At 44.9% G+C, this 25,416-nt stretch overlaps 1 protein-coding gene across 1 annotated transcript; it reads right to left on the bottom strand.

Annotated features, from left to right (window-relative positions):
• Nucleotides 1-497: 497 nt before the first annotated feature.
• On the bottom strand, nucleotides 498-24,055 carry ATP6V0A4 (ATPase H+ transporting V0 subunit a4). Its single transcript, XM_071424267.1, has 20 exons — nucleotides 23,857-24,055; nucleotides 23,309-23,387; nucleotides 22,412-22,506; nucleotides 21,219-21,344; nucleotides 20,739-20,833; nucleotides 19,862-19,988; nucleotides 19,210-19,292; nucleotides 14,444-14,537; nucleotides 13,658-13,870; nucleotides 13,238-13,388; nucleotides 12,340-12,479; nucleotides 11,907-12,064; nucleotides 11,365-11,458; nucleotides 8,914-9,032; nucleotides 7,676-7,892; nucleotides 5,989-6,096; nucleotides 3,960-4,094; nucleotides 2,873-2,990; nucleotides 1,744-1,915; nucleotides 498-703 (listed from the first exon to the last, which is right to left on the bottom strand). The coding sequence occupies exons 1-20, from the start codon at nucleotides 23,971-23,973 to the stop codon at nucleotides 610-612; spliced, it is 2,535 nt and encodes an 844-aa protein (XP_071280368.1). The 5' UTR covers nucleotides 23,974-24,055; the 3' UTR covers nucleotides 498-609.
• Between the last annotated feature and the right edge of the window lie 1,361 nt (nucleotides 24,056-25,416).

Genomic DNA, 25,416 nt, shown 5'->3' with positions numbered 1-25,416 from the left:
ACTTTTGTTAAGTGATGATGTGTGTACATTTCTATAATCCAGTGCTGTCAAGCCCTGGAGCAAATCAGAGAAAAAGGGCATTATTCTGTTAAAGCATGTGGAAAATTGCAAGTCTGCAATATGATCTGTCTTTGAGATGGTTTGCATTGTGCGCTAAATGAAGGGCTGAAATCTTATAAGGGACTTGATTATGTCATACGATCAACCACAGACAAAACATATTTTCCTTGGAAAGAAATGCACCACAACGACAAGGCAGCAAATGGAGCAGAACACATGTGAGTCGATTGTTAATCACCAATTTAATTCCAAAGCTGCATTTCCTCTTCTCAACCAAGCAGTAGGCAGCTGATCCCATCAAATGCTGAGGACCAGGTACTTGCAGACATCAAAGAAGTCTCAGCCAACGGTCCAGCCAGACCAGCTGATACAGGTCATCTCTTAGCTGATACAGCAGTGTATTGGAATATAGCTAGGACATACTCATCTACAGCTCTTCTTTCAAGGGCCATGCCCCATTCTCTTTCATCCCATGCATCCTACTCTGTGGGTGAGCCACCACAAGGAAACAGAGCCTGGTCTAAGGAGGGAAGCAGCGATGCACTGGTTTTACTCTTCTGCAGTGCCATTGATGATGTGATTGAAGGAGAATGGAGAAAATTTGTACCCAGCTCCCACGTAGAACTTGTTCTGAAATTCCACCCTAGGGAGGAGCAGAGGGAGGCATCAGAGTTGCCTGTAGGCAGGACCTACAGCCAGCCAAGAGGCTGAAATACAGCACCCATGGGAAAAGGGAGGCCACAAGATGTTGGACTCTAAGCTGCGAATGTGTGCCCTTTATGGCACCAGCACTGAGACACAGGCAGCCCAGGGAGCAACATGGCACACATCAGCTCTGACTTTCCGTCGAGCCAGACTGGAAATGCTCATCACAAGGCCAATGAGCAGAACCTTGCCTGGTAACCTGCTTCTAGAAGCTCTGAGAGCTGAGATAATCACCTGCTAAATACACTGGAGGGAGACAGACACCTCCTCTTCCCTGCACAATGACAAGCACCTGCACCACGGTTTGGCAGTGTTTATGATTTGTGCTAGGGCATTACTTGGTGAAAAAGGCCACAGCTTGGGGCTCAGGTAGGATACTGAGTTACAGTGGTGGTAAAGGGTGTTTTGTCACCTTGGTCTTGCTTATGTGCTGATGGTGGGTCCCCTACGCTGTCCTTGCCTGCACCGATGATCAGGAGCTAACTTGGATCTGGTTTGCCACAAAGCCTAAGCAGCCCGAAGCTCAACTTGGCCTGATGACACAAGCACAGACCCAGGTTTTCATCAGGTTTTGCACTCCCAGCTGAACTCCTGCTGCCCTTGGCAGTGGTCTTGTTAGATCCCTGGGTTAGATACACAGCTAGTGGTGTGGCTGTGCTGCCTTCGGGCCTTGTCATGCAGGACAAAGAGGCCTCAGTGGCTCTGCAAGTTTACCAGGACAGAACTGCAGGTTGCCATTTGTCTCACATGCTGACAACCACCACAGGTGCAGGAGGACAAGCAGGTTGCTCCAGGGAGCAGGTCAGAGCAGGGATCCCTGAGCTCCCTTTGGAACAGCCTCCCTCACTTCATTTGCCTAAGGCAATTAATGGTCCAAAGCACTGGCACAGCATGTCTGACACTGTGCCCAGCTGTTCCCACAGCCTGTTCCCTCCCACAGCCTGATCTGGAAAAGCTCCAGAGGAGCTCTGCCCGTACCAGTGCAGACGCAAGGCGTGCAGGAAGGCTGAGAGCCCCTCCATGACCAGCAGGATGGCCACCGTCAGCACCGCGAATGCCGCGAAGATGATGAAGATGGCGACGAGGCCTGCCCAGCTGCTGCTGCTGAGCCCATTGTGCATCACCATGGTCCAAAGGACCTCTGACAGCTCTGCAGAAGGAAATAAAAGGAAAACAGTGCTGAGCAGCTGCTACGGAGAGACACAGCATGCAGTCTGCCAGCTCACCCATTTTTCTCAGTGTGTAGAGTACGTATGCCCTTAGCTAAGCTATTTAGTTGCTTTATTTTATTTGGGTATTTGTTCTACATGTAAAGCTAGTGTGTATCAGCTTCCACTCCACTCTTACTAAGCTCATTTCTGTGCCAAGAAGTACAGCTCAGCCCTGTCAATCCATGGCACGCCACACCATAGCCCCCCTCCTTGCCCCCCACCCCTTTCTGTTTTCCTTTTTTTTGTGTGCACAATTCTTTAGGGCAGGTGCAACTCCTCACCAGAGGCATTACAGCAATATTAATAAAAAGCATTTTAGAAAAATTAGAAACATTGAAAATCTAAGTTCCACCCTGAGGCAATTTCTAGTATTTGAGCATCTGTTTTTATCACAAACCAAGACAAAAGACATTGAAATGCTGTACATTTCTCATGGAATGTGATGTTCCACTGAATGTTTCTGGGAAAAATCCCAGTGAAATTGACAAATTCCAGAAGCTCTTGAGCCAGACCTTTTCTTTCTTGTTTGCTGAACAGAATCAAAATTACTGTTTCAAGTAATTTTGGCATTCATCTGCATACCCTAAGGCTACAGCATGTGCTTTTGGGAAAAGCAGCTATGGCTCCCATACTGCCTTCACCTCCATGGACTGGACTACACAGGTGGACTGCACCTCCCACCGTGTCAGAGGGGTGGCTAAAGTGCAGGAAACTGCCCCAGCCAGTGAATGCAATCAGAGCTGCCAGGGATCACCTCAGAAGCAAAACATCCTCACACATAAATGTCCACAAGGACAAGCTGGGATTTCATGAAGAAATTTGCAGGAATAGTCAAACACCAGCAGAAGCCATGTCCACCAGCATGGTGAGGACACTAAAGGGGGACAATCACTCACGTGCATGGGCCAAGCTCAGCGCCCAGAGTCGCAAGTAGGAGGCTGTGTTGGAGATGCAGCCAAGGCAGTATTCAATGGTGTGGATAGCTTGGTGGACAAATACGTCTCCAAAATTGAACTGAAAAACATATAAAACCAAAAAAGTTTTATTAGTTCTCACTTCAGGGCTTTCTGGTTAGCAGAGCAACACTCCACCAAAGGCTTTTCTTACTCCTTTCCTTGCTATGTCCTGAGCAACACAAAGGTATTTCCCAGGAAAAGAGACTCCTCTGAAAAGTGTCAGTTCTGTATGATCTTCCCATACATTCTCACTGAAGAAATCCAATTCCAGTGAAAACTAAATGTTTGGGGAACAGCTCATGTTCCACTCTTATGATTTCAAATCCTTAAATGTCAATCCAGTTGCTGCCAATCTCTGTGATTTCTTACAGAGACAGAAATTCTTATGTAAAATAGGGGCTTTCAGACTATCTGCCTATGGGCATACACATTTTGGGAGATATCACTGAATAACTGTATCTCATAATAATGAATAAGCAAATCTGTGAAGATTCCCTGTGACTGGGAACAGCCAGCCCTATCCACACTCAATATTGTTGATACTCCCAACTACTACAAATATTTTTGTCACTTTTTCCTGTGTTGTTCCCTACTGTACAAGCTCTTGACAATATCTGCCAAAGGAAGGATTCTCTCCCTAGTCAACAATTCTGGCTGCCAACTTTAAGTGCTTCTTTGCAATTTAGAGGAAGGAAAGCTCACTGACTCTTGGGAAAGAGTTGACCTTCCCTGGGTGCAATGTGGAAGTGAACAACCACCCCTGAGGAAACAAAACCTTGAGGTTTGTAAAAGCTTGAGGTTTGCACAAATGCTTGCCACCACCAGGCAAAACCAAAGGAAAAATTCAGAGGAATTAATTCAATGAAAGTTCAAACCCTATTCTGTTTGAAAACACAAACTGTTACAACAGTATGTGTTGATATCTTGTTAGAAAGAAGGGCTGGCAACTCTGCAAAAGTCTTCTGCTTGACTTTGTGTCTTCTACTACTGTGTTTGTATGAATAATTTTCTGCCCAAAGTTTCTTACCTCTTCATCCTCACCCTCATGTCCTTCATGGCCGCTGCTGTGGTCTCCCTGGGAAGCTTTCTTGGGGTGATTGGTCTCTGGAACATCTACCTCATTTTCACCTCCTGAGTTTCCTGAGATGGCTTGAGAACGGAGCTTTCAGAAACAAAATGCAGTATGTTTGGTTGATACCAAAATGAAGAAGTCCTCCCTCAATAACCTCATGATGGGTAACACGTGAAGGATTATATCATGAACATGAAGACAGTTTCAACAATAGTCATCAAGGACAGCAGAAATTGAATATTCCCACCAAATGGTTACTAATACCTAAATGTTTTCCATCCTAGAGCATTTTCCAGTGATTCAAACTATATTGTAGCTAGTTTCTAGTGTCACAATGCACTCTTTGATCCCACCATGAGAAGACCCATCCCTTTTAGCAATTGAGAAAACTGAGGTACTTTTAAAGCTGATGTTCCCAATTAGATGGGTGCAAATCAAAGGAATTAGTGTCAAGCAAAAGAACACCGAAGCCTGAGGGTATCATATGACTTGATGAAGGTCACACAGTTCTTGGATACAGGCAGAAATAAAATTCAATGCTCTTGATTCACTTTAAATTGGCAAAAAACCTTGTGTCAACTTCTCTACAATTATTATTTACAGGATTTTTCTAGAGGCCTGAACAACCTGATCTAATAAGTCCTATTATACAGCATAACTAAATAGAGACCTCATGGCTTCTGTCAGGTTCTGCCTTGTCACCCTTTATAGCCTCCAGCAGGTTTCATGGGAAAGGTCTCCTGACAACATATTGTTTCCTAGTGCAGCAGTAATGATTGTCACACCCACTTTATCTTTGCTTTACCTGAATGTCAGCACAGAAAACAGACTCTGCTGCAAACATATAAACCTAGGGGAATGCAGGATGTGATCAGACAGCTAACATATGAAAATTAGGAATAGAAATATGGGGGCACAATAGGAGGTGGGTAAAACATGTCAGATGTTCGTGGCATAAAAGCAGGAGATGGAGTCAGCCATGTCAAGCCTCCATCCAAATCCCAGAAGAATGACAAAATAAGAAATTACAGTGCAGAGGCAGGGCTGAAAAGGTCTCCCAGGGACCTGGCTTTCAATTATAGGTCAGAAGTGACTGAGTTGGAAAAGGTCAAGCAGCAAAACCAGCATCTCTTTCTTCAAATGGAAACATCTGTGCCCTATAAATGGTACTCCAGCCACTAACTCTAACTCTAAAGAGAAGTAAATCTTGACTGACAAGTAAAGTCCTGTTAGTGCAGTAATGGAGAGAATTAATGATCAGCTGGGAAGCTGCAGCTGCCACAGCTGTGTGTTGGGAATCTGTGGGCAAACCACAGAGCCCATGGGAAGGAGGGCTCTGTTAATGTGAAGGCAATCACTTAAGGAAGAAAGAACTACAGAAAGCAGGCAACAGCTTTTAAATCAAACCTCTCCTTCAAGCACTGTTGCTCTCTCCACGGCCAGGACTTTCACAGGTGCCCCATTTCTTCAGAGAGCAAACTAATGGTTAGTGGAGATTGTGGACTGACAACTTAGGTATTTTCGCTGTCTTTCCTTTACCAGTACTTCAATCTTTCTAAAGCTTTGGTTTTGGATACAACAGGTGAAAGAGCTTGGTGTCAGTTTAACAAATAGGGTATGTCCTTGCCAGCAAAGCTCCTCCTTCCAGGGAAATGTTTCCTTCACTGAAGATATTCAAAAGCTGTCTGGACACAAACCTGAGTAATGAGCCCTAGGTAACCCTGTTTCAGCAGAGAGTTTGGACCAGATGACCTCCAGTGATCCCTTCCAAATTTAGCCATTCTCTGATTCTAGTTTAGATGGTTTAGACGTGTCCATACACATGTCTTGGGCGTATGTGGCATAAAGTGCACTTTGAAATTTTCAGAGAATGCCTGAGGTCAGAGAAATGTAGAATTACATCACTGCAAAGAGTTTTTGGGGTCTGTCTCCCCAGCTTTGCCTTTGCAGTACTGAATCTCCCCAGCTGATCCGCATCCCTTACCATGTGCTGTGCCTTCTGGTGGTTGGCTCGGAGGATGAAAGGTTTAATGAGGAGCATCCAGGGAACAGCAATCAGAGCAAATATGACTAAGAAACTCTGCACTTCTTTCTAAAAGACAAAACAACAAGAGCAAAAAGTTGCTTTACTTCCATTTAGCCAACTAGGTTTATGGTTAGAAACCTGAGTCTATATAATGCTAATTTTTTTAATACAACAAATACAACTCAACTCCCTGTTGTATTTGTTGTATGTGGCTGTGTATCCTCTGCTTGTGAGAATAAGAATAAATGTATAGTGATTAAGGCTCCAGAAAGCACATTCAGCTAGAGATGGTTGGAGATCTGGAGACAAAAGGCTTTCATGCTGAAAAAGGTTAATTTATCAAAATCTCATGCTACTGACTTGAACCTGGCTACTCAGTGTCCCAAGTGAATGTTCTAATTCTGTGTGAGTCGGTCAGGCTGCCTTGCTTTGATCAGTGTAGAAAGGCTGCAGTAAGAGCCAGGTCATTCAAGTCTTGCCCTGGATTTACTCCACATCTGCAGTTCCAGAAGGAATTGAATCCCCATAGCTTGGGTTTGGTAACAGATTGTCCCCACAATATAAGGTGTTCTTACACTGCAGTATGGCACCCCTGTTGCTGTCCTGACAAAACTGTTGGTACTTTCAGAAAACAGCAACATCAAAACAAACAAAGAAAACCTTAAACCACAACTTCTGCATTTTTTAAAGCTGGCTCAGATGTCTGATCACCTTATGATGGGCTCATACAATATTTTCAGACTACCCAGGCAGATGGCACATTCTGTTCGTGGTGGGGCAGGGGGACAGGAATATAAGAAAAAAATTGCCACCCTGGGAAAGCTTTGGGCTGTTACAAAGCAAAATGTTACCTAAAGACTTTTTAAAGGTTGGGAAGACTGTGTTTTTCCAAACTCCCCATAATCCTTAATTCAGCTTCTTGGAGCTGATCAGGGCTCTCTACTAATTCTGACTCACCAGCTATCCCTAAAATTGAGCTCCTGTTGGAGTGCCCAGTGTGCAACTGTATAGATGTGGGTGCACAAATGTGGCTGGATGCAACACTTGCTTGCAGATTATTCATTGATGCTGCTGATGTAAAATCAATCAAAGAAAAAAATTCCATGTTCTGAGAATATAAATAGAGATGAGTTTAAAACAAGTTTCCTCTTAGGGGATATTTTTTTGCTTGCCTTTTTTTTTTTTTTAAGTGAACTCCCAAGAGGAGTTATTTCTGACAAAAAGCTGCCAGAAAATCCTCTAGCTACTTCTACTTTTTTAAGGGAAAATGTCAAGTATTAAAGCTTTCCAAAGATGAAATAGGAAGATGTCTCTAGCACTGTGACCAGACTGCAGGACAGCATGCCTGCAATACACAGCTTTGTATCTCTAGTCACACTTTGATTTTTTTTCCCCCAATAGTATCTTCCACTGCATCATTATTCTTGTCAGAATGACACTAGGAAAGAGATTTCCTCTGCATCACTGATTGATAGCTGCTTTCCCCTCCCTGTTGACAAGACCAACACAAATACCAGAAGAATAAACTTTACTTTTGTGACTGACACTTGTGATTGAGCTTCTGAGCCTGTATCTTTGTGCCCACTCTCCACAACACCCACTGCAAATACAAAACTACACTGGATTCAGGCTGCTTGATCCATACCTGATGCAGATACAATGGAGCATTTGAAGTGTCACTATAGTTGAACAGAAACATGTTGATAAAGTGGATGAGGATGCTTGGTGCACTCTGGGATGAATGGACATCAAAATGACACCATTTGAAAATAATCATGAAGACCAGGTAGCCAAAAAGAGAGATAATAAAAATCATCTCTGGGATGAACTGAAGGATAATGTTTATGTATTTCCTGAAGTAGCTGGAAAGAATCAGGAAAGAAAACTAGAGTTAATACACTAGATATTAATACAAGTTTGCACCCAAGTATGGCAGTACGTAATTTTTGGAAAATAACCTAACAAATTTACAACTATCACTAGCCAAGAAAGAAGTCCATAATTACAGGCTTTATCAGTAAAAGCCATTGTTTAAATACAAAAGCTCTGTTATACTGATTATCTTCAGGTTTTTGTACTTGACCTATCAGTATCTCAGCACCTCAAAAGATTATTACACCGTTTTCACAATTTTCAAAAAATGTCTTATTCAAAAGTTGAGCATTATATGCCAAGAAAGGTATATAAAAGGTATATAATTATGTATAATAAATATAATATATAATATAATATATATAATATAAATTTAAATATATACCTTTATATATAATATAAAGGTATATAATTATATATAATTATTATATGCCAAGAAAGGTATAAAACACTTTCTGAAGGTCACTACATATACTGCAGCTTTGGAGAGTCTCTCAACACAACAGCATCAGCCTCTGCACTCTATCACCATTTTTTATTTGTTGTTGCAAAACATAGAGGCAGAGATATAGCTGAGTACACCCACAAATCCTGACCAAGAGCTGCTAAACTAGGCCAAATGCACACGCCCTGCAAGATTTCAGTGTGTTTTGGTTTAGGCCAAAAGAGCTTGTCTTTCAAGAGAAAAGTTGCCAAAAGTGGGAGGTGCTGCATCTTTTTAATTTAGTGTGCTTCAATACTTCTGCCGAATTGAGAATATAAGGAAGTAAGTTAAAAAAAGAGTTTATTGAAGAAAATACCTGCAATGTTATGGCTGTCCTTTGGATATAGCACTGTATATTAACCATTGTGTGAGCCAGCCAGTGTATGGGACATTTCTACCCACACCAGGGAAAGGTCAAAGTTCAGATCATCACTCCAAAATATGACTTTCTCTCAATGAAGGACACCAGTTTAGTGATGAGGACTTGTGTGCTGCTGCAGCAACACAGCTTGCTGAAATGAACTTACATGTGGTTGAAGAGACTGAGTATCACCCCAAAAACCATGTGCACGATCCCTATGACAACTGACATCTTCATTTTGTAGGAGTTCAGGAAAGTCAGCTTGTTCGTTGCAACATTCCAGATCTTTGGGTAAAGGAACAAGGAGAGAGAAAGAACAAGATTTTCAGGTGTTTTATCAATAAAAGGTTTGTGGAAGTTGTTGCTTTGGCACCATCGATTTACTCCTACCAGTTCTAGTAAGAGGGTACAGAATGTAATGCACAGAAATCTAGATGTTCCTTTTATTACTTTTCACTCTGCCAAGGTATTAATCTAAAACGTACAAAGTATTAAACTTGTTTAACAAGGGAAATAATGAGGATTTAAAATGATCCTATGACTTCAGTCCTCCGGAAACTACTGCAAAGACTGGTAGCAGAACCTAGATAATTTCTGTGTCATTTCCTGTCCTTAGGCTGAGTCATCATGTTTAGCAAAAGTGGAAAGGCATGAGAAAATCCCTCCTGCTGCAACCAAAATTAGTTCCACCCTCACCAGAGAAGTACTGAGGACAGAGCATTTTCAAACTTTTTGTTTGAACAGAAAAAACTCTTTTCAACTCCTTGGCCATGGAGATCAGCTTATTGCCTGCCTCCCTGCACTAACTTTTTCATTATGTTAGGACATACATCCCTTCTCAGTCCTGCCTTTTGTATGCTACAGAGCTTCAGGGTTGTTTCTCATTTCTTCTCAAACTTCCTAGACCCCAAAGTCTTCGACTTCTTCTTCTACTGTCCTCAGAGACAGTAAGTAGACACCACTTTTCAGACACTAAATATAGTACCTGAAGAGGAAGGAGGATTATTTGGAGGGTGAAACCTTCACACTTTGCATGTTTGTTTGACATGCTTTGCCTCTTCTCTGGATACCAAAGATACTGCCTAGCTTCTTCATCTCAGGGTGAGTTTTTTCCAAGATACACCTCAGTCATGCCAGCAGGATTTGCAAAATGCAAAGAGCCATCCATCCTTCAGGGCAGATGACACAGATAATCTCCTCAGAGATCATCTGGAAGCTGGTGCTTCCTGTCCACCCCTTCCCTTCCAGCACTTGCTCAGCCATTCTTCCCTCCCAGCCAGGACTTTTACACTCTTGAACAGGGAGAAGCCAGGCTGGAAGAGGTAGTCTAGGTCAACATAAATTAGAGATGTATCAGAGCAACATACAGAAAACTCAGATGCTTCCAAGGTAATTTTCTGAACCAGATTGCCCACATCCCAGGCAGAGCTTTAGAGCTGAGTTTATAAGAAACTGACTACAAGGTCAATGTCTCTGAGAACCAGGGGAAGACAGAGTTCCTTTGGGTGACCAATTGAAATGAGAGTGCAACCAGCAGGGATGGGGGTATAATACTGCCATTTATTTCACCTTCCATGCAACAAATAGACTGCATGAAATTTGGAAGTTTGCCTTCAAACGGGTGAGCTATCTCTGGAATGGGTTAAGTACTCAAGTAAGGAAACAGAGTTTAGCAGATGTGTGGTAGAAAAAAACTGTAGCACAAGACCACTCTCCAGAAAAATCAAACTTCCTTCCTGCTTACTATTTTGCTGCTGCCTGTGCAGAGCTGCTAGCAATATATCTATTGCTAATTGCTAAAGGAAAGCATCAGAAGGACTGATGAATGGGGAGGTGAGTGGTGGTTAATGAAGTTGTATGGAATAGTGTGGTACCTGAGCACGATGTAAATAGTGTGGAATAAGGGGTGGGATGGGCTGATTTTGCCCGATTTAGAGGTATTTTTCTTCATAGTGGCTAGTATGGGGATGTATTTTGGATTTGTAAACACAGGGTAGATAGTATGGAGATGTTTTTGTTATTGCTGAGCAGGGCTTACACAGAGCCAAGGCCTTTGCTGCTTTTCATGAGGCTGGTGAGGAAGTGGTGGGAGGCACAGGAGGTTGGGAGGATTCAGAGACAGCACAGGTGACCCAAAATGACCAAAGGAATATCCCAGACCATAGGACATCATGCTCAGTGTATGAAGTGGAGGGAAGAGGGAGGAAGGAGGGATGTTGGGAGTGATGGTGTTTTTTCTCCCAAGTCACCATCACATGTGATGGGGTCCTGCTGTCCTGGAGATGGCTCAGCTCCTGCCTGCCCATGGAAGAGATGACTTAATTCCTTACTTGTGTGCACAGTTTTTGCTTTCCCTGTTAAACTGTCTATAACTCCACCCACAAGTTTTCCAGCTTTCACCTTCCAATCCTCCCCCTGATCCCACTGGTGGGAGAGTGAGCAAGGGACTTTGTGGGGCTTGGCTGCTGGCTGGGGTTAAACCACAACTATATAAGGAACAAAGAGCAAGAAATGAAAAGCACAGCTTCAGGAGAGAGTGCAGGGAGCTACTAATGTACCTGATATGCAGAAACAGGATTGAAATACAAATTATCTTAGAGCAATTTAATTTAATTACCGGATCTATTCCAAATGGATATGGATTTCCAGAGTAGACTCCTGGGACTGCTGGATTCAACTGCAGCACTGTATTTTCTAGAAGCACATCCTTACTACAAGAGAAAAGGGAAATGACCTTTGCAGCTTACTCTCTCCATCAAAGCCCACAGTATATTTATGTGAGGTGTGCTGAGGACTACCACAGGATATCTGTAGCTGACTCCAGCCTTTCTGTGACCTGTTATCCTGCACTTGTGTGCATGTAAATGGGCCCCACACAATGGCAGCCTCCCTGACACTGATAATTCTCTATGCATCAGTCCTGGACACCTGCAGATTTTTATGCACATCAGTGCCTGAACAAACAGGCGTGTTCCCGGGAACTCTACATTTCCATTTCAATAGTGAGTTCATCTGTGTGTGTCAGACAAAACCTCTGATTCATTCATGGCTGCATCCACAGCAGGGAGTCTTTCCCTTCCCCACACAGGCAGTCTCTCTTTCCAAGCCTACATGCTCCATTTGGTGTGTTTTTACTTCCTTCCTACATTTACCACTTACTTCCAAGTGTTATTTTTAAACATGGGGATGATGTGCCAGGAAGAACCAAAGAAGTTGAACGATTTGGAGAAGCAGTCATTGTAGATGAAGCCAGTGTACATGGAGAATATGCCCATGAGCAGGATCAGGTAGCGCCCGCTGAAAAAGGTGTTCCAGATCTGCAGGGGGAGAAGGCAGTGCCAGTGACCAAAGTACCTGCAGGTCCATCAGTTTGTGGGCCTCAACCAACAGTAGACTTGATTGTACTAGTCTGTGTATATACAATTATTCACAGAAAATTTTGGGTCCCTTGGGTGTGTGAGTAGGTAGAATTGCCAGCCTCTGCCTCACAGGTACCATTGAACCATCTCCACACAGCCCTTGGGAAGCTGGATGCCCCCTTTACCCAGTGGGGCTGATGAGCCTTTCCCTGGGGTGCACCCCTGGTACTCACCTCATTAGTGCTTTTCTGGGCCAGAAGGCTCTTCTCATTAATGACCATCCAGAGTGCAAAGCCCAGCATGACAGCGCCGTGGCCACAGTCCCCAAACATCACCGCAAACAAGAAGGGGAAGGTAATGATAGTGTAGGGAGCTGCAGGAGGGAAAGGTCAAGAAGCTCAGCTCTCTCTAAACAAAAAGGCCTCATCAAAGAAGCAGTCTACTCCAGCAGGCCATTCCTTACAGGTGCTGCCCTAAAAGGCCTCCTCAATTCCTCCCCTACACACGGCAGTCAGATCTAGTGCAGAACTGGCTTTACCATCACAGAGAATGTTCAGTTGTACGACCTGTACCTTCCTTGCAGTTTTATCTTTTGCTTCTTACTTCATCATAATAAACACCATGTGTAGACAACTGCATTCTGTTTTGCAACACAAAAATGTATTTGAAGGTTGCTATCATGTTTCTCAACCTGCTCAGCCTCAACAATCTGAGTTAAATCTCACCCTTTCACATAGGCCCCCATTTCTAGGTTTCTATTAATTCTCAGTGGTCTGAAATTCTCTACTATTGTTTCAGACTTTTGTCAGGTCCTTTTGGCCTTCTTTGCCTCAACACAGTGAGCTCAACTTACATTTCCCTTATGAGCTTAGTTCTTTTCCTCAGACCAGCTACCTCACCATTTATTCTTCATCCTGTATTTGTATAGTTCCTTATTTTCATCACAATCATTCATTGAAGACCAACAGCCAAATTCTTTGCCTGAGAAAATCCATGCCTAAACACCAAACAGTTCCAATATGGTTCAGATTTCTCAATCAGCAGCGAGTACATTTTTTAGGGTAGTGAAAGAGCTCAAAGGCTTTACTTTGGCTCATGCAAACCAGATGTATGTAGCTGAGTGTTTCTCACCTGGGTTCATCTCCCTGTAGTTGCCCACACCATATGCATCCACAATGTTCTGAAACCCAGCTGTGAACTTGTTGGTCCTGTTGAAGGTGGGTGGTGCCATCTTGGTGTGTATGGCAGTGAGGATGGGGGCAATTGTGGAGCCACTGCGTTCCTGCAAACCCAGTGACAAGGACAGACACTGAGTGGATGGAAGAATTGGCCCCACAACACAACTTCTGGCTCAAGAGTCTGTCACAAACCTGCTAACATTTAATGCTGACCTTAAGCTGTGTCAAAAGATGAAAGGTCAAATGACAATGGGACAACCTCAACTTAGAAAAGGGACACATTACAGTAACAGACCTGTCTGAACATATGCTCAACATATAAACAATTCAGTGTGGGTGAGAGCTTCAAGGACCCAAACTGTTGCTCTCTTACCATTCCTTGATGGAGAGCTCTTTTTATCCGGTCAGCATCAGCCACTGGGAACCAGATCTCTGCAATGACACACTGCTGGGTGACGTCGATGTTACAGCAATTCAGGATGTGGTAGATGGCCTTGATTTTCTTCACCTTGATCCCCCAGGCCCACAGGTTGGCTGCTGCCTCATGCAGCAGTCGTTGGCGGTGGGACTCGGTTTGTGTTATCACCTGTAAGCACAACACAGGGCAACACTCAGGACAGGGAAGCACAGGGGGCAGGAGCTACTCAGTTAATTGGAGAGGGCAGGTGGAAAGGAGCTATTTGCATGAATGTGTGGGGTATCCTGGAGAGCAGCATCTGCAGGTGTGGACACAGGATCACTCAACACCAGGTGCACAGTGCTGCTCACCAAGAACTCTCCCTGCATGGTCCTGATTCACTGGAAGTGTAGAGGAGAGACCACTGGGGGTTACTTAGCTGTGGGACTGGCTCCCTACCCAGTTGCTTACAGACTGGCCACATCTCACCACATGCTCCCAAGCTGGCATCTCCTGCAGGCAGCTCTGTGCCACAAACCTGGGGAATATCACACCCATGAGTAGAACTAGAGTTCATGCTCTTGGGACCTCCACACATCATGGGGCCACCACAGTGCTGCTGCGTTAGTGAACGAGGGAGATAATGAGATTAGGTGTCAGGAAGACAACCTGTGTGGTCTGCAGCATGGTTTCAGACAGGACAAATATCTGGGCAGGTCCCACTTATAGGGTTCAGTCCTCAGTGAAGCCACTGCCACTTACTGTGTTTAAATCCTCGATTCTTGTGTTGACTCCATCAAGCATTTCTCGGCGCTCGGTGGCAGACTCTGGACAAGGATAGACTGTGGCACGAAATCTAGCCTCAGTAAGAGAGAGTTGAGAAACACTTGTTATTTTATGTGAATTTTATATAAAACCTGACTGAGTTTTCTTCCTCTGTACTCTTCTCAGCTCAAAGGCAGGGAAACTGGACTTCATTCCTGACCCAGCAGTATACTCCTCTCACATACCACAAAGTTACACATGGTCTCGCAGAAAGGTGCAAATAGGTACCTTTAACCCTTGATGAGAATAAGGATCCCTTTGCCTGCTCTAGCTGAAAAACCCTCTTTGTCTTAGGTGATACAAGAACCCGATGTCAAACAGAGGTCAGCACTAACATGTTGACACCCCCCTTCTGTCCACAAGCTGCTTGAATTGAGACTCAAAAAAACCCATCCTGGCAAAGGCAGCCTCGCTAACACAGTAGCCAACAGATGTCTCTGTTGCACCGAGGTTGGAAAATTACCATGTGGCTGTCTCTGCACTACCCTCCTGCAGGCACTGGGAGAAGGCATCAGCTGAGCCGCTGCTGCACTGCAAGCAAACGCCCTTTGTGCGGGCAGGCTGCATGAGTAAATAACCCTGTGAAAACAAGCAAGCAAGCAAGCAAACAAACAAAAGAACAGCATTTTCAGGATAAAATAGGAGAATGGCTGTATGCTTCTGGTCCACCTGTTTGGCTAGACACCTTGGGAACAAGGAAAGGATAGATGAAGGGTTTTAAACACCTGAGAGCATGTCTGTTACATTGGCTTAGATAACCACTATGAAAGCTTTTATAAGCTTACCCCCAAGGTTCTGTTTGGAAGATTCAGTGGGTTTGTTTAGTGTGGTATAAGAAGGACTAATGTGGGATTCTAATTTGAGTGAAAATCTTAGCTCCACACAGGTAGTGCTTCAGCTGTAGCACGAAACTCGACCTTCTCTAGCACAGCTGCAGGTCACTCTGGGGCAAAGCTGCTTCCACCAGTGCAGCACACTGCAGTGTTGGACACCATACGATCCCAGCACAGACAATTAGAAATGAGTTGCATGTCTCTCTGAGAAGTGTGCAGCTACCTGTCCTGCATGCAGAGCAAGTCCCAGAGTACTCTTCATGCACAACAGTGGGCACAAGGAACAAGGAGTTCCCCCTGGGATCTTAGAGGCCACAGGGTGCACTGCTGCTGCTCTCTCCTGCAAGCCAAAGCTGAGGTGCTGCAGTAACTAAAATAGCAGACATCCCTCCTTTTTTTTACCTCTTGGCTTGTTCAGTGATATCTAGTGCATGTGCCACCCCTGCCACTTTGATATCACCCATCAGATCTGCAGGAAGAGATCTTTCCTCTTTGCAGAGCAGAGATCTCCTGCCCCTGACCTAAGGCAACACATTTCCACCATCCTGCCACGGATATGCTGAGTAAGGGTTGCTGAAGGGCTGTCTTTCTGCAAGTGAGATTAATTCATGTAACAGGGTCGTAAGGGTCTATCCCTGTTTAAGAGACAAAAATGTACAGGCTCTGTGTGCAGATAAGCATCGTACTCTGGCTTTATCTGAGCACAGGATATTTCACCACCTGCTCTACAAAATCAGTTCCAGCACACATACAAGTGAGTACAGTTGCAAATTGAACAAAACATGCTGCAGTTTCCTAGAGATCAGCCCAGAGGTGTGTGTAATGACAGCACGTGCTCTTCAGCTAAACTTCCCTTTCCAGAATTAAATTTCTCCTCACTCAACACCTGGTATTCATTTCCAAAGGTTATTCACCCTACCTAATTATTTCCATCTCCTTATTCTTCACAGCTCTTAGTTCATCTTTAATAAGGATTTTTAATCAAACTTGAAAGCCTATTCCTCCATGCTGTACAGTTCCCCCATTCCCAATAACGTTATTGCAGCAGTGCTGCTTTGATCTTTTAACAGCCATTTTGCATACTGAGTATCAGCTTTGCCCTAATGGCACAGACATCTCTGAAAGCTCCAGGAGAATTCAGCAGGGAATCCTTACATTGATAAACTCAGCTTAGTATTCACATTAGTACTGAGGCAGCCGCAAGAAAAGGAGGAAAAGAAAAATTCTTACGTTTTCCTCCTTCCTGCTCCCTCTACACCTCTCACTAATAAATTTGTGCATGGACTTAATGCTCCTGAAATTGGCAGACTAATGTTACCAATTAGAGTCAAGCAGGGACTACAAGCGTAACCTGAGGCACACAGCTCTGCAAACAAATCTTAGCCTGCCTTGCAGGAGGCTGCCTCAGACCAGTCCCATGATTTTTGCAGGATATTTACTTGTCATGAATGATGACTTAGTGCTAAGCAGAAATATCCTGCTGGGGCTGGAACGACACTGCCATCTGCTTTAGGTGTAGTCATGCCTGCCTCAAAGGTGGACCAGACTAAGGTGGACCAGACTAAGGTGTCCTGGCCTGGGTACCAGGGGTGGCTGATGGCCCACAGAGCACAAAAGGAGGGCCAGAGGATTAAGACATTTAGAGATCTGCCACACAGGAAAACATCTGAATAGATGGGCATATTAGCAACCAAAAAATTTGAGATTAAGAAAGAACATAAAAGATTACTTCATTAGCACTGCAAAGAGTGTTCTGTGGATTTGCCTTTGGTAGTTGTATTTTCCTTGAGTTACAAGGGTCTGAGAGAAACCAGTCTAAGTTCCCTCCTACAAACCTACCACCACATACATCTGCAACACTAGGTCCTAGAAACTGCACACCACAACCTCCCTGTAGGGATCTGCCCACATTTCCAGCACTGCCTGAGCCCTAGCTGCAGAAGGTTGTGCCTATGGTTTGGGGGATTTTGGTGTCCCAAATCCAACAATGAATATGTTGACGGGCATTGTGCTGCTTGTTCTTTTACACCCATCCCAGGAAAAAAGTTTTGGCTTTTGACTGCAGGGAATTTTAAATGCTGCAGGGAAAAAAAAGTCACAACCAAAATGGAGAACTTGCAGCACTCTATGGGCAACCTCAGCCAGTTCTAAATGCAAGGCTCAGGGGAAAATCCAATGGGAAGCATTCCCCACCAGCAACTGCCCATGCAGAAGGGGAGAAGGGGTCTGAACAGCATTTAAAAAGCAGGAAAAGAAATGAGACATAAGAGGGACATGGTCCTGCTGAAGCAAGTCCAAAGGAGGGCCAGGAAGATGCTCAGAGGGATGAAGCACCTCTGCTCTGAGGAAAGGTTGAGAAGATTTGGATTGCTCAGCCTGGAGAAGGAAAGGCTCCAGGGAGAACTTACCACAGCCTTCCAGTACCTAAAGAGGCCTACAAGAAAGCTGGAGAGGGACCTTTTACAAGGGCAGGCAGTGACAGGACATAGGGGAATGGCTTTAAACTGAGAATAGGTTTAGGTTTAATATTAGAAGAAGCTCTTTACTGTGAAGGTGGTGAGGCACTGGCACAGGGTACCACAGAGAAGTTGGGGATGCCCCATCCTTGGCAGTGTTCAAGGCCAGGCTGGATGGGGCTTGGAGCAACCTGGTCTACTGGAAGGTGTCCCTGCATATGGCAGGGGAGGTGGAATGAAATGATCTTTAAAATTCCTTCCAACTCAAAGTGTTCTATGATTCTATTATAGGCATTAAATTGTAATCCAGAAAGAGAACGAGGCTTGCTGGAAACTCAAAGGTCACTGGCAGCAGCAGTCTGATCCTGCACAATGGCTATGGCACAACTCCCTGTATGTCTGAGCTACTGGGGCAGAAATCAGTGACTGAGAGCTGGGGGTCTTCCCTCATGTCTGCTTCATGCACAGATGCCCACCTCAGGAGGGCTGAATTTCCCTCTGGATGGTCCTTGCCCTCCACTGCTCATAGAAGGTACTTTGGAGGGCCCCATTTGCAAGGCAGGAATTGCTAACAGATCCCAGGGTTCTCTCACTCCTTGGGACTGAAGTCAGCCATGCCAGCTGGATGAAAGATCCACCTGCTTTTATTCTGATGAAAGGCAGGATGTAAGGAAAGGCCTGCCCTGAGTGCAGATGTCAGGGAAGAGCAATTGCTCAGCCTCTCACTGCAGGCTCTTGGCTGGCCTTGCCTGGCTGAGGAGCTGTACCTGAAATGGGTTTGGTGACAGCAGACAGATCCTCTCATCAAATCTGATTTACACTGCAACAAAGCTCATTGGTCATCAGTGTTATGAAAGAGTAACAAAATATTCAGCCTGAATTATCTTTTCAAGATGCTTAACAGGGTGGAAACAAGTCAGGTTGTATGAAGCTTTCATTTCTCTCCTGGGCTCTGTCTCTGATTACACAGATATTGCTCAAAGGCCTTGGGAAGGGGTTGAATAAACTACAGCATCATCTTTCTTTGAAGAAATGCAGGAAGGCTTGAGAGCAAGTTGACTGGAAACATGAGGACCATGTTTCCAGTCCTCAAGTTAGGGACCCTGATTTTCAGGGGAAGAATGCTGGGTATTTTTTTAAAGAATCCCATTTTAGATGTTACAAGTAAAAAACCTAGCAGCTGAAGCTCTCAAGAGCTGCATGCCACTTTGGAAAATGTAGGATCTCAAGTTCCAAGTGCTAAAGTGATGGATGTCTGTCATGATTAGGAGCAGCAGAGCTGAGGAGGGGAAGGGAGGTTGGTTGCAGAGCTGACAGCTGGAGATCTGACATCTAGCTCCAAATTCAGGCAGCCCAGACTGCCAGTAACCACCTCTAGGGGATCCATTGTGGCTCACCCACAGGCCTGCCTTACCCATCACAAATCTTCTTGATCTTTTGTTTAAGCTGCTCTCCTTGATAGAAGATAATGAACACGTTCTTCTTCACCTCTTCTCTCTGCAACACACAATTCAAGCAGCATTGAACACACCCAGAGTCTAGTGCAGAAAAGTTGGTATCTTTTTTTTGGCAGCCTCTGCACTGGTTGTTTTATCCCCCATCCCCAGTTTCCCATCAGCAGTGCCTTCCCCAGATGCTCTTTCAGGAAACAGGCATGGGCAGAAGCTCTGGGTTATGGGGGAAGGAGCAAAGGGGACAGAGTTCCACTGGGGCACAGGGTTCACCCCAGAGACACCAAGTGGAATTGACCCTCCATGGCTAATTCCAGCTGGGGACAGCCACAGTCCACTTCCATGGTGGTCCTTGTAATACAGCTGCCCTGTGAGGCCTCGTGTGCATCTTGACAGGCAGGAAAAGGAAACCACCTCAACAGGAGCAAGAGGGGAAAGCAATGCCAGAGAAACTTCTCCCACCCTCAAACTGTCCCACACTTGCCCTACAGGCTCAGACACCGAGCTCTGGAGAGGCAGCCAGTGCTGCAGCACGGTCCAGGTCCCCAGTTTTGTGTCTGCAGGTCACAAGCACCCACAGAGGGCAGAGGAAAGCACAACCAGGTTGGTACCTACTGTCACAGGGTCCTCCATGGGGGTGTCCATTTCTGTGTACCTCAGGTAAATATTTCCCCTGCAGGCTCGCCACAGTAAACGCTCAAAGGGGATCATCCTTTCCCTCTTTATTACCCCTGCTGTGAATCTGAGCAGAGTTACAGGATAAATTAATTACAAGCCCATTCCATGCCTGTAGCACACATGATTTCACAAGCCCTTGTTTTCTAGTCTGTGCTAGCCAGGGCTCTGCTGCTGCTGCTGCAGGCACTTCTAGGAAAACCTTCCCTGCTCAAGCCTGGCTTTTATCTCAATCTACTGACTTTATTCTATGGTTCTTTCTTTAAAAAAATACCTTTCCTAGATAAACAGGTGAAGGTGAAGAGAAAATTCTGGCTAGAAATGGAAGAATGGAGAGATGCCTAGAGTCACAAAAATGAGAGTGTCTGAATGGCAGAGGCAGGAGGTAGAAATTTTGAAGTGTTGGTTTATCTTTACTCTCCTGTTTTCCTTTTCTGAGAAAGGATCTGACTGCAGCCCAGTGCAATAGCATGGCTTTTTCTGTGGTTAGACATCCATCCATGAGGACCAGATGCCTGAGTCCAGAAGCCATGGGTGAGGTGCCTTAAGACAGAAATTTTCAGCCAATACCTACTAAGGGATCACTGGAATTGGTGGCCTGGAAGCAGAAGTCCACTTGTCCCACTGACCCATAACCTGACCATAGTTTTGATGACAGTTTCTGAGGACAGTCTCTCGGTTATCTTCATGAAACAGCTGTGCAGAGGAGGCTGGTGAGCACCCTCTGCTAAGAAGCTGAAGGAAGCTGTGCCAGTGTCACAGCAATGCAGCACAGGGGGAAAGTCTGGCCAAGCTGGAGGCCATCACCAATACACACCCCAGCTTGGCAGCTGCAGCAGCAGGAGTGCTTCTCAGCTCCAGCAGTCCAGATGTGTCTTCACTAAAGAAATCATCTGGTAGATTGGTTTCTGCCTGGAAAACATTAGTTTTACAAAACACTCTTCAGCATTGCCAGTTTGAAAACTATTTTCACATTTTTCTCTTAAAAATTTTTCCCCAAAGGTAGCTTTCCATGGAGATTTCCATGGAGATAAGACCAAAGGAAAACCAATAAAAGTAAGCTATATCTTAGCAATGGAAAAGCATAAATGCTATTTTCAAAGAGATCTGTGAGCTAAGTTTTTGAGTCCCACTGACTCATGGAGCAATGAAGGCTCCAAAGTGACTGAGGTGTTTTTGCAAACCTCATCATGGCTTGTGGTAGAAACCTCTAAACGCAACATACACCAAATGAAAGTGCAAGTACTTTAAAGAACTTTCCACATCTCTCTGTTGGAAGAGCAAAGAGGCCTCTCACCTCAAAGAAATCCTGGGTTTTCTTCAGCAGATGTTTGAGCTCTGTCAGCTCAAGGAAGTTCTGCTTCAATGTTTGCTGGTTCTGGTTGGCTTCCAGCAGCTCAGCTTCAAGTTTCTCTAGCACTGTCTGTTTAGGGTCCAAGCACATCCAGAAAAACTCTGAAGCAAATCAGTGGCTCTTTCCCAAGCTGATACCAAATCTCAAACAACAGTTTTGGGTTTGTGTTGGTTTTTTTTTTTTTTTTTTTTCAAGAGAGAATACAGAAATATTCAACAAACAGTTTGATAAACAGAAGATATTCGTCGATGCCAGTGCATCGCTTTTCCATTGCAAACATTCCCTGATGGATGTGCTGTCCTCTTCTGGCATTGGAGTTCTGATGCCCCTGACCCAAGCACAGGCAGGTAGGTGTGTGTGTGTGTGGTGTAGGTGTCTCAGCCTGGCTGGGTATCTCTGTGGTTCCTCACAGGCATCTCACACCCCAGACTGACTGGCTGTCATTTTACTGACTGCAAAAGCAACCTACATTAGTTTAGGTACATTAGCCATAGGCCAGAAATTAGATGATCATATGGGGCTGGGACTACACCAGGAAATCACATTGCTTGTGAAGCTGAAGCCCTTGGAAAGCTTGATTTTCCTTTCTAGTCACCTTCATATGCAGCATTTTAAAATTACCCTGTCAGTAATGACAGGCTTTATTCCAGCCCTGCTACCAGCTGGGCTAGAATAAAGCATCCCTTGCACATCCAAAAGCGAGGCCCAAGTGTTTGTGTCAGGCCCCAGCATCACAATCACACTCCCAGCAGGACAGGCAGTCCTGGGATTTTTATGCAGTGAAGTGGGTTCTAACATCAGGTCTCTTGGTAAAACACCAAACCCTTCTTATTCTCTCCTATAGGACGATGAGGCATTCAATAAAAGTAATATTTTTTCATTAATATGGGGGACCAGAGGGATGTTTCACAGGGCATGGTAAAAAGACTGGGCTCCTTTAGGAACAGGCAGCAGGACCAGCCTCAACCTAAGTGCTGAGGCAGCAACTTGGGGAGCACCTCCTTGGGCAGGGAGAGCTGTGCCAGCCTCAGGCACCAGACTCTTCCTCGCAGGGAGGGTTCTACTGAGCACATTACACAGAGAGCCCTTGTTGTGCACAACCCTTCCCTCTCCTGGCTCCACTCCAAATTCTGTACCTCCATATCAATCATTTCCCGAGGCAGGGGTGTCTCTGGGTACTTTTCTCCTTTGACTATCTCAACATTATCTTCCATCTCATTTTCCAGAAAACCTGCAAGGAAAGGGCACAGAACTCTCAACACAGAATCATCCCTGGTGCATCATCCTGGTCACCAGCTTGTTGCTCAGCCAGGACCAAGGCATCCTGTGGTGCTGTGACAAGATTAATTGATACATGAGTGCCATCATCCCAGTGCATAAACACAGCCACCAAGGAATTAACACCCCCAGCCTCCTTTCTCAGTGGAAGTGCTGTTTCTTCTGAAGTCACAGTGCCCATTCCCATTCCCCCTGGCACAAGTGGCCACCATGGCCCCCTTTATTTGGGGCAGTGAGTAAGGCACTCAGAAAGCTCAGGTTCCACTGCTTGGCCAACAATGCCAGGTGCTGCCACTGTGGGTACAGTGGGCACCAGCGCTGTGGTGGAGAGAGTGCAGAGCTCCCAGGACACACATCCACAGGACTGTGGGTATCACAAGCTCTGCTGCTTGCTTTTTAAGGACTTATCCCAAGGCTGAAGCCCTTGGCCAGAAGAAGTGTGTGCCAAAACCTGGTGCACTGGTGTAAGAGTCAGATTAAATCTGGACCAGCCTCAGATTTATCTTGAGATTTTATAAAAGCTAATTAACAGTTTTAAGTTCAGTTAACCATTTTCAAAACAAGGGCAACAATTTATTGCCCATATGGGGTGAAGTGGTAATTAGCTGATGCATGGAAAACATTTCCAGGGGCTTAGATGAAAACATCACCATTTTGCCACTAATTCTGCTCCCCAGTGTGAGAGCACTTAAAGAAACAAATCCCACACCACCAGTTGGCAGGAAGCCGATTGCATCTGACAAGCGTTTACTCACGCAGGATTCTCTCCAAGGATTCACACCTTCTCACTTCATTCACAAACTTTCTCTGGAAGCTGTTGACATTCACATTCAGCTAAAAACAGGAGGGAAAACAAGCCTGGGGCTGAAGGCTGCACAGTGCTGTGCTCATTTTTGAACATTAGCAGAGGACAAGTGCCTTTGGTGCGGATGGCAAGCACCACTGGGTGTGAGAGGGTCCTGCTGGCAGGGAAATCCCATGGGATTCATCGTGGCCCAGGTGGCCTTGCCCACAACAAGAATCACAGAGGGGCCTTCATGGAGACACTTCTGAGTCCTGATGATGCAAAGGGTGGCTCCAAGGCTGCACAGAGGGCATGCAGAGCATTGGGTGGGGACTGAGGGATGGGTGGGGGTCTTGGCATGATGCTTGGGTTTCAGATCAGCCTTGGGGAAATCCCGCTTTCACCGTGGACTTTTTGGCCTCCCTACAGGTGCATCTTTCCCAAGTGCTTTGAGGGAAGGACAAGCACACCCTGGAGCACCACTCCAACAGCTCAGCACACCAGCCAGGCACTACTCACATCTCTGAACTGGACCAGCCCCAGCTCCCCCAGCTCAGCCACGCAGCAGTAGGCAGCCTCCACCTGCAGGAAGAGCTGCCTCAGGCTCATCTCCTCGCTCCGGAAGATGGAGGCCATCCTGCAAGCTCTTCTCTGGCCTGGGAGGCCCTGGGAGTCCTCGTGGCAGCAGCTCTGTCTTCCTTGCCCAGGCAGGTGCAAGAAGGTGCCAAGCTCTGCAGGAACATTGGGGTCACCGAGTCAAAGTGCTGGCACATAACCCAGTGCTGCCCATCACATCCTCCAAAAGGGTTTCTCCCCCTTCTAAAGCCTCCTTGGACCCACATGAGGCTTCATCCCACCAGAGCAGTGAGAGATGCTAAGGAATGTGCATGCCACAGGGAAAGGGGGCAGTCACCAGTCTCCTGTGACAAATGATGAGCAAATTCCCTGCCCTGTCCTCTGCTGGACCTAAGCACTCCAGACCACTGCACTCAGGCTCTGTAATTTGGTGTTGGATGCTGTGATTGGAAAGAACTCAATTTCTTTTGCCTTATACGCACAGACAAAAAAAAAAAAATACCCCAAGCAACAAACCCCAGTGATTTCACCTTGCAATTAGACAAGTGAAAGAGCCTGGCTGCTTTTTTGTCACTGTCATTGATAGTGCGAACATTGCAAACCCATCTGGAGCATGTCATATGGGCGTGGGGAGAAGAGCAGATTATTTTCTTTAAATTAAAACAACCTTTAGGATTTTAGAAGAATTTTTTCCCCATAAAGGACTGTTTTCAAAATGAGATACATGAAATAGCATGCATTGCATAAAATTTCCCATCATCTCTATGCTTATTATTATTTACTTTGAATAACCTGAACATAGAAATTGTCTTTAGTTGTTCTCACACAAAATTAACTGATCAGCATGCACAAACACAGTAATTATCTTTTTCCAGAGAAAAACATGCAAGTAGATACACTTGCATGCATTTAATTTTGTAGCAAGTGTACGTTTTATAAATAGCAAAACAAAATCCCTTCACAACCTCACTTCTACTTGTTGACAGGGGTAGCAAGTCAATTATCTTTAACCCCTTCTGTCTCTATGAACCTTATATTTCAGCATTTTTTAAAATAAATTGTGGATTCTAAGAATTGTTTTTAAAATATACAAGAAGATTAATCTTAAATATGAGAGAAGCATTTCAAGATATTAAAGGCTTATTTAACAGGAGCATAATAGTCACAGGTCTGTATTTGCTCAAATGTTCCAGGAATTCTCCTACTCTCTGTACCCATTCACTCTAAAATTTAGGATGCTGAAAATACAGCACATGATAAGTAATAGCTTGTTAAAAGAAAACATCAAGTGATAACTTAAATGGATTTATGGATTTAGTATATACATTTTAAATTTGCTTGAACATTTTCCAGCAAACAGTCTTTTTCACAGGAGAAAAAGACAAAAGCTGCAAGAGACCCACTACTCATGCAAAGTAAATCTGTGGTAAGTAAATAAAAACGTTTAAGAGACCATCAAAGCGTCCAATCCTAATTTCTTTAGACTGAAAAGTGTGAAGAAAC

This window comes from Agelaius tricolor, unplaced genomic scaffold (assembly GCF_023055355.1).
Source record: "Agelaius tricolor isolate 1412-34295 unplaced genomic scaffold, bAgeTri1.0.p SCAF_3, whole genome shotgun sequence".
Classification (NCBI taxonomy): Eukaryota; Metazoa; Chordata; class Aves; order Passeriformes; family Icteridae; genus Agelaius; species Agelaius tricolor.
The sequence above is the reverse complement of the archived record's forward strand: the minus strand, read 5'-3'. Positions and strand labels throughout refer to the sequence as shown.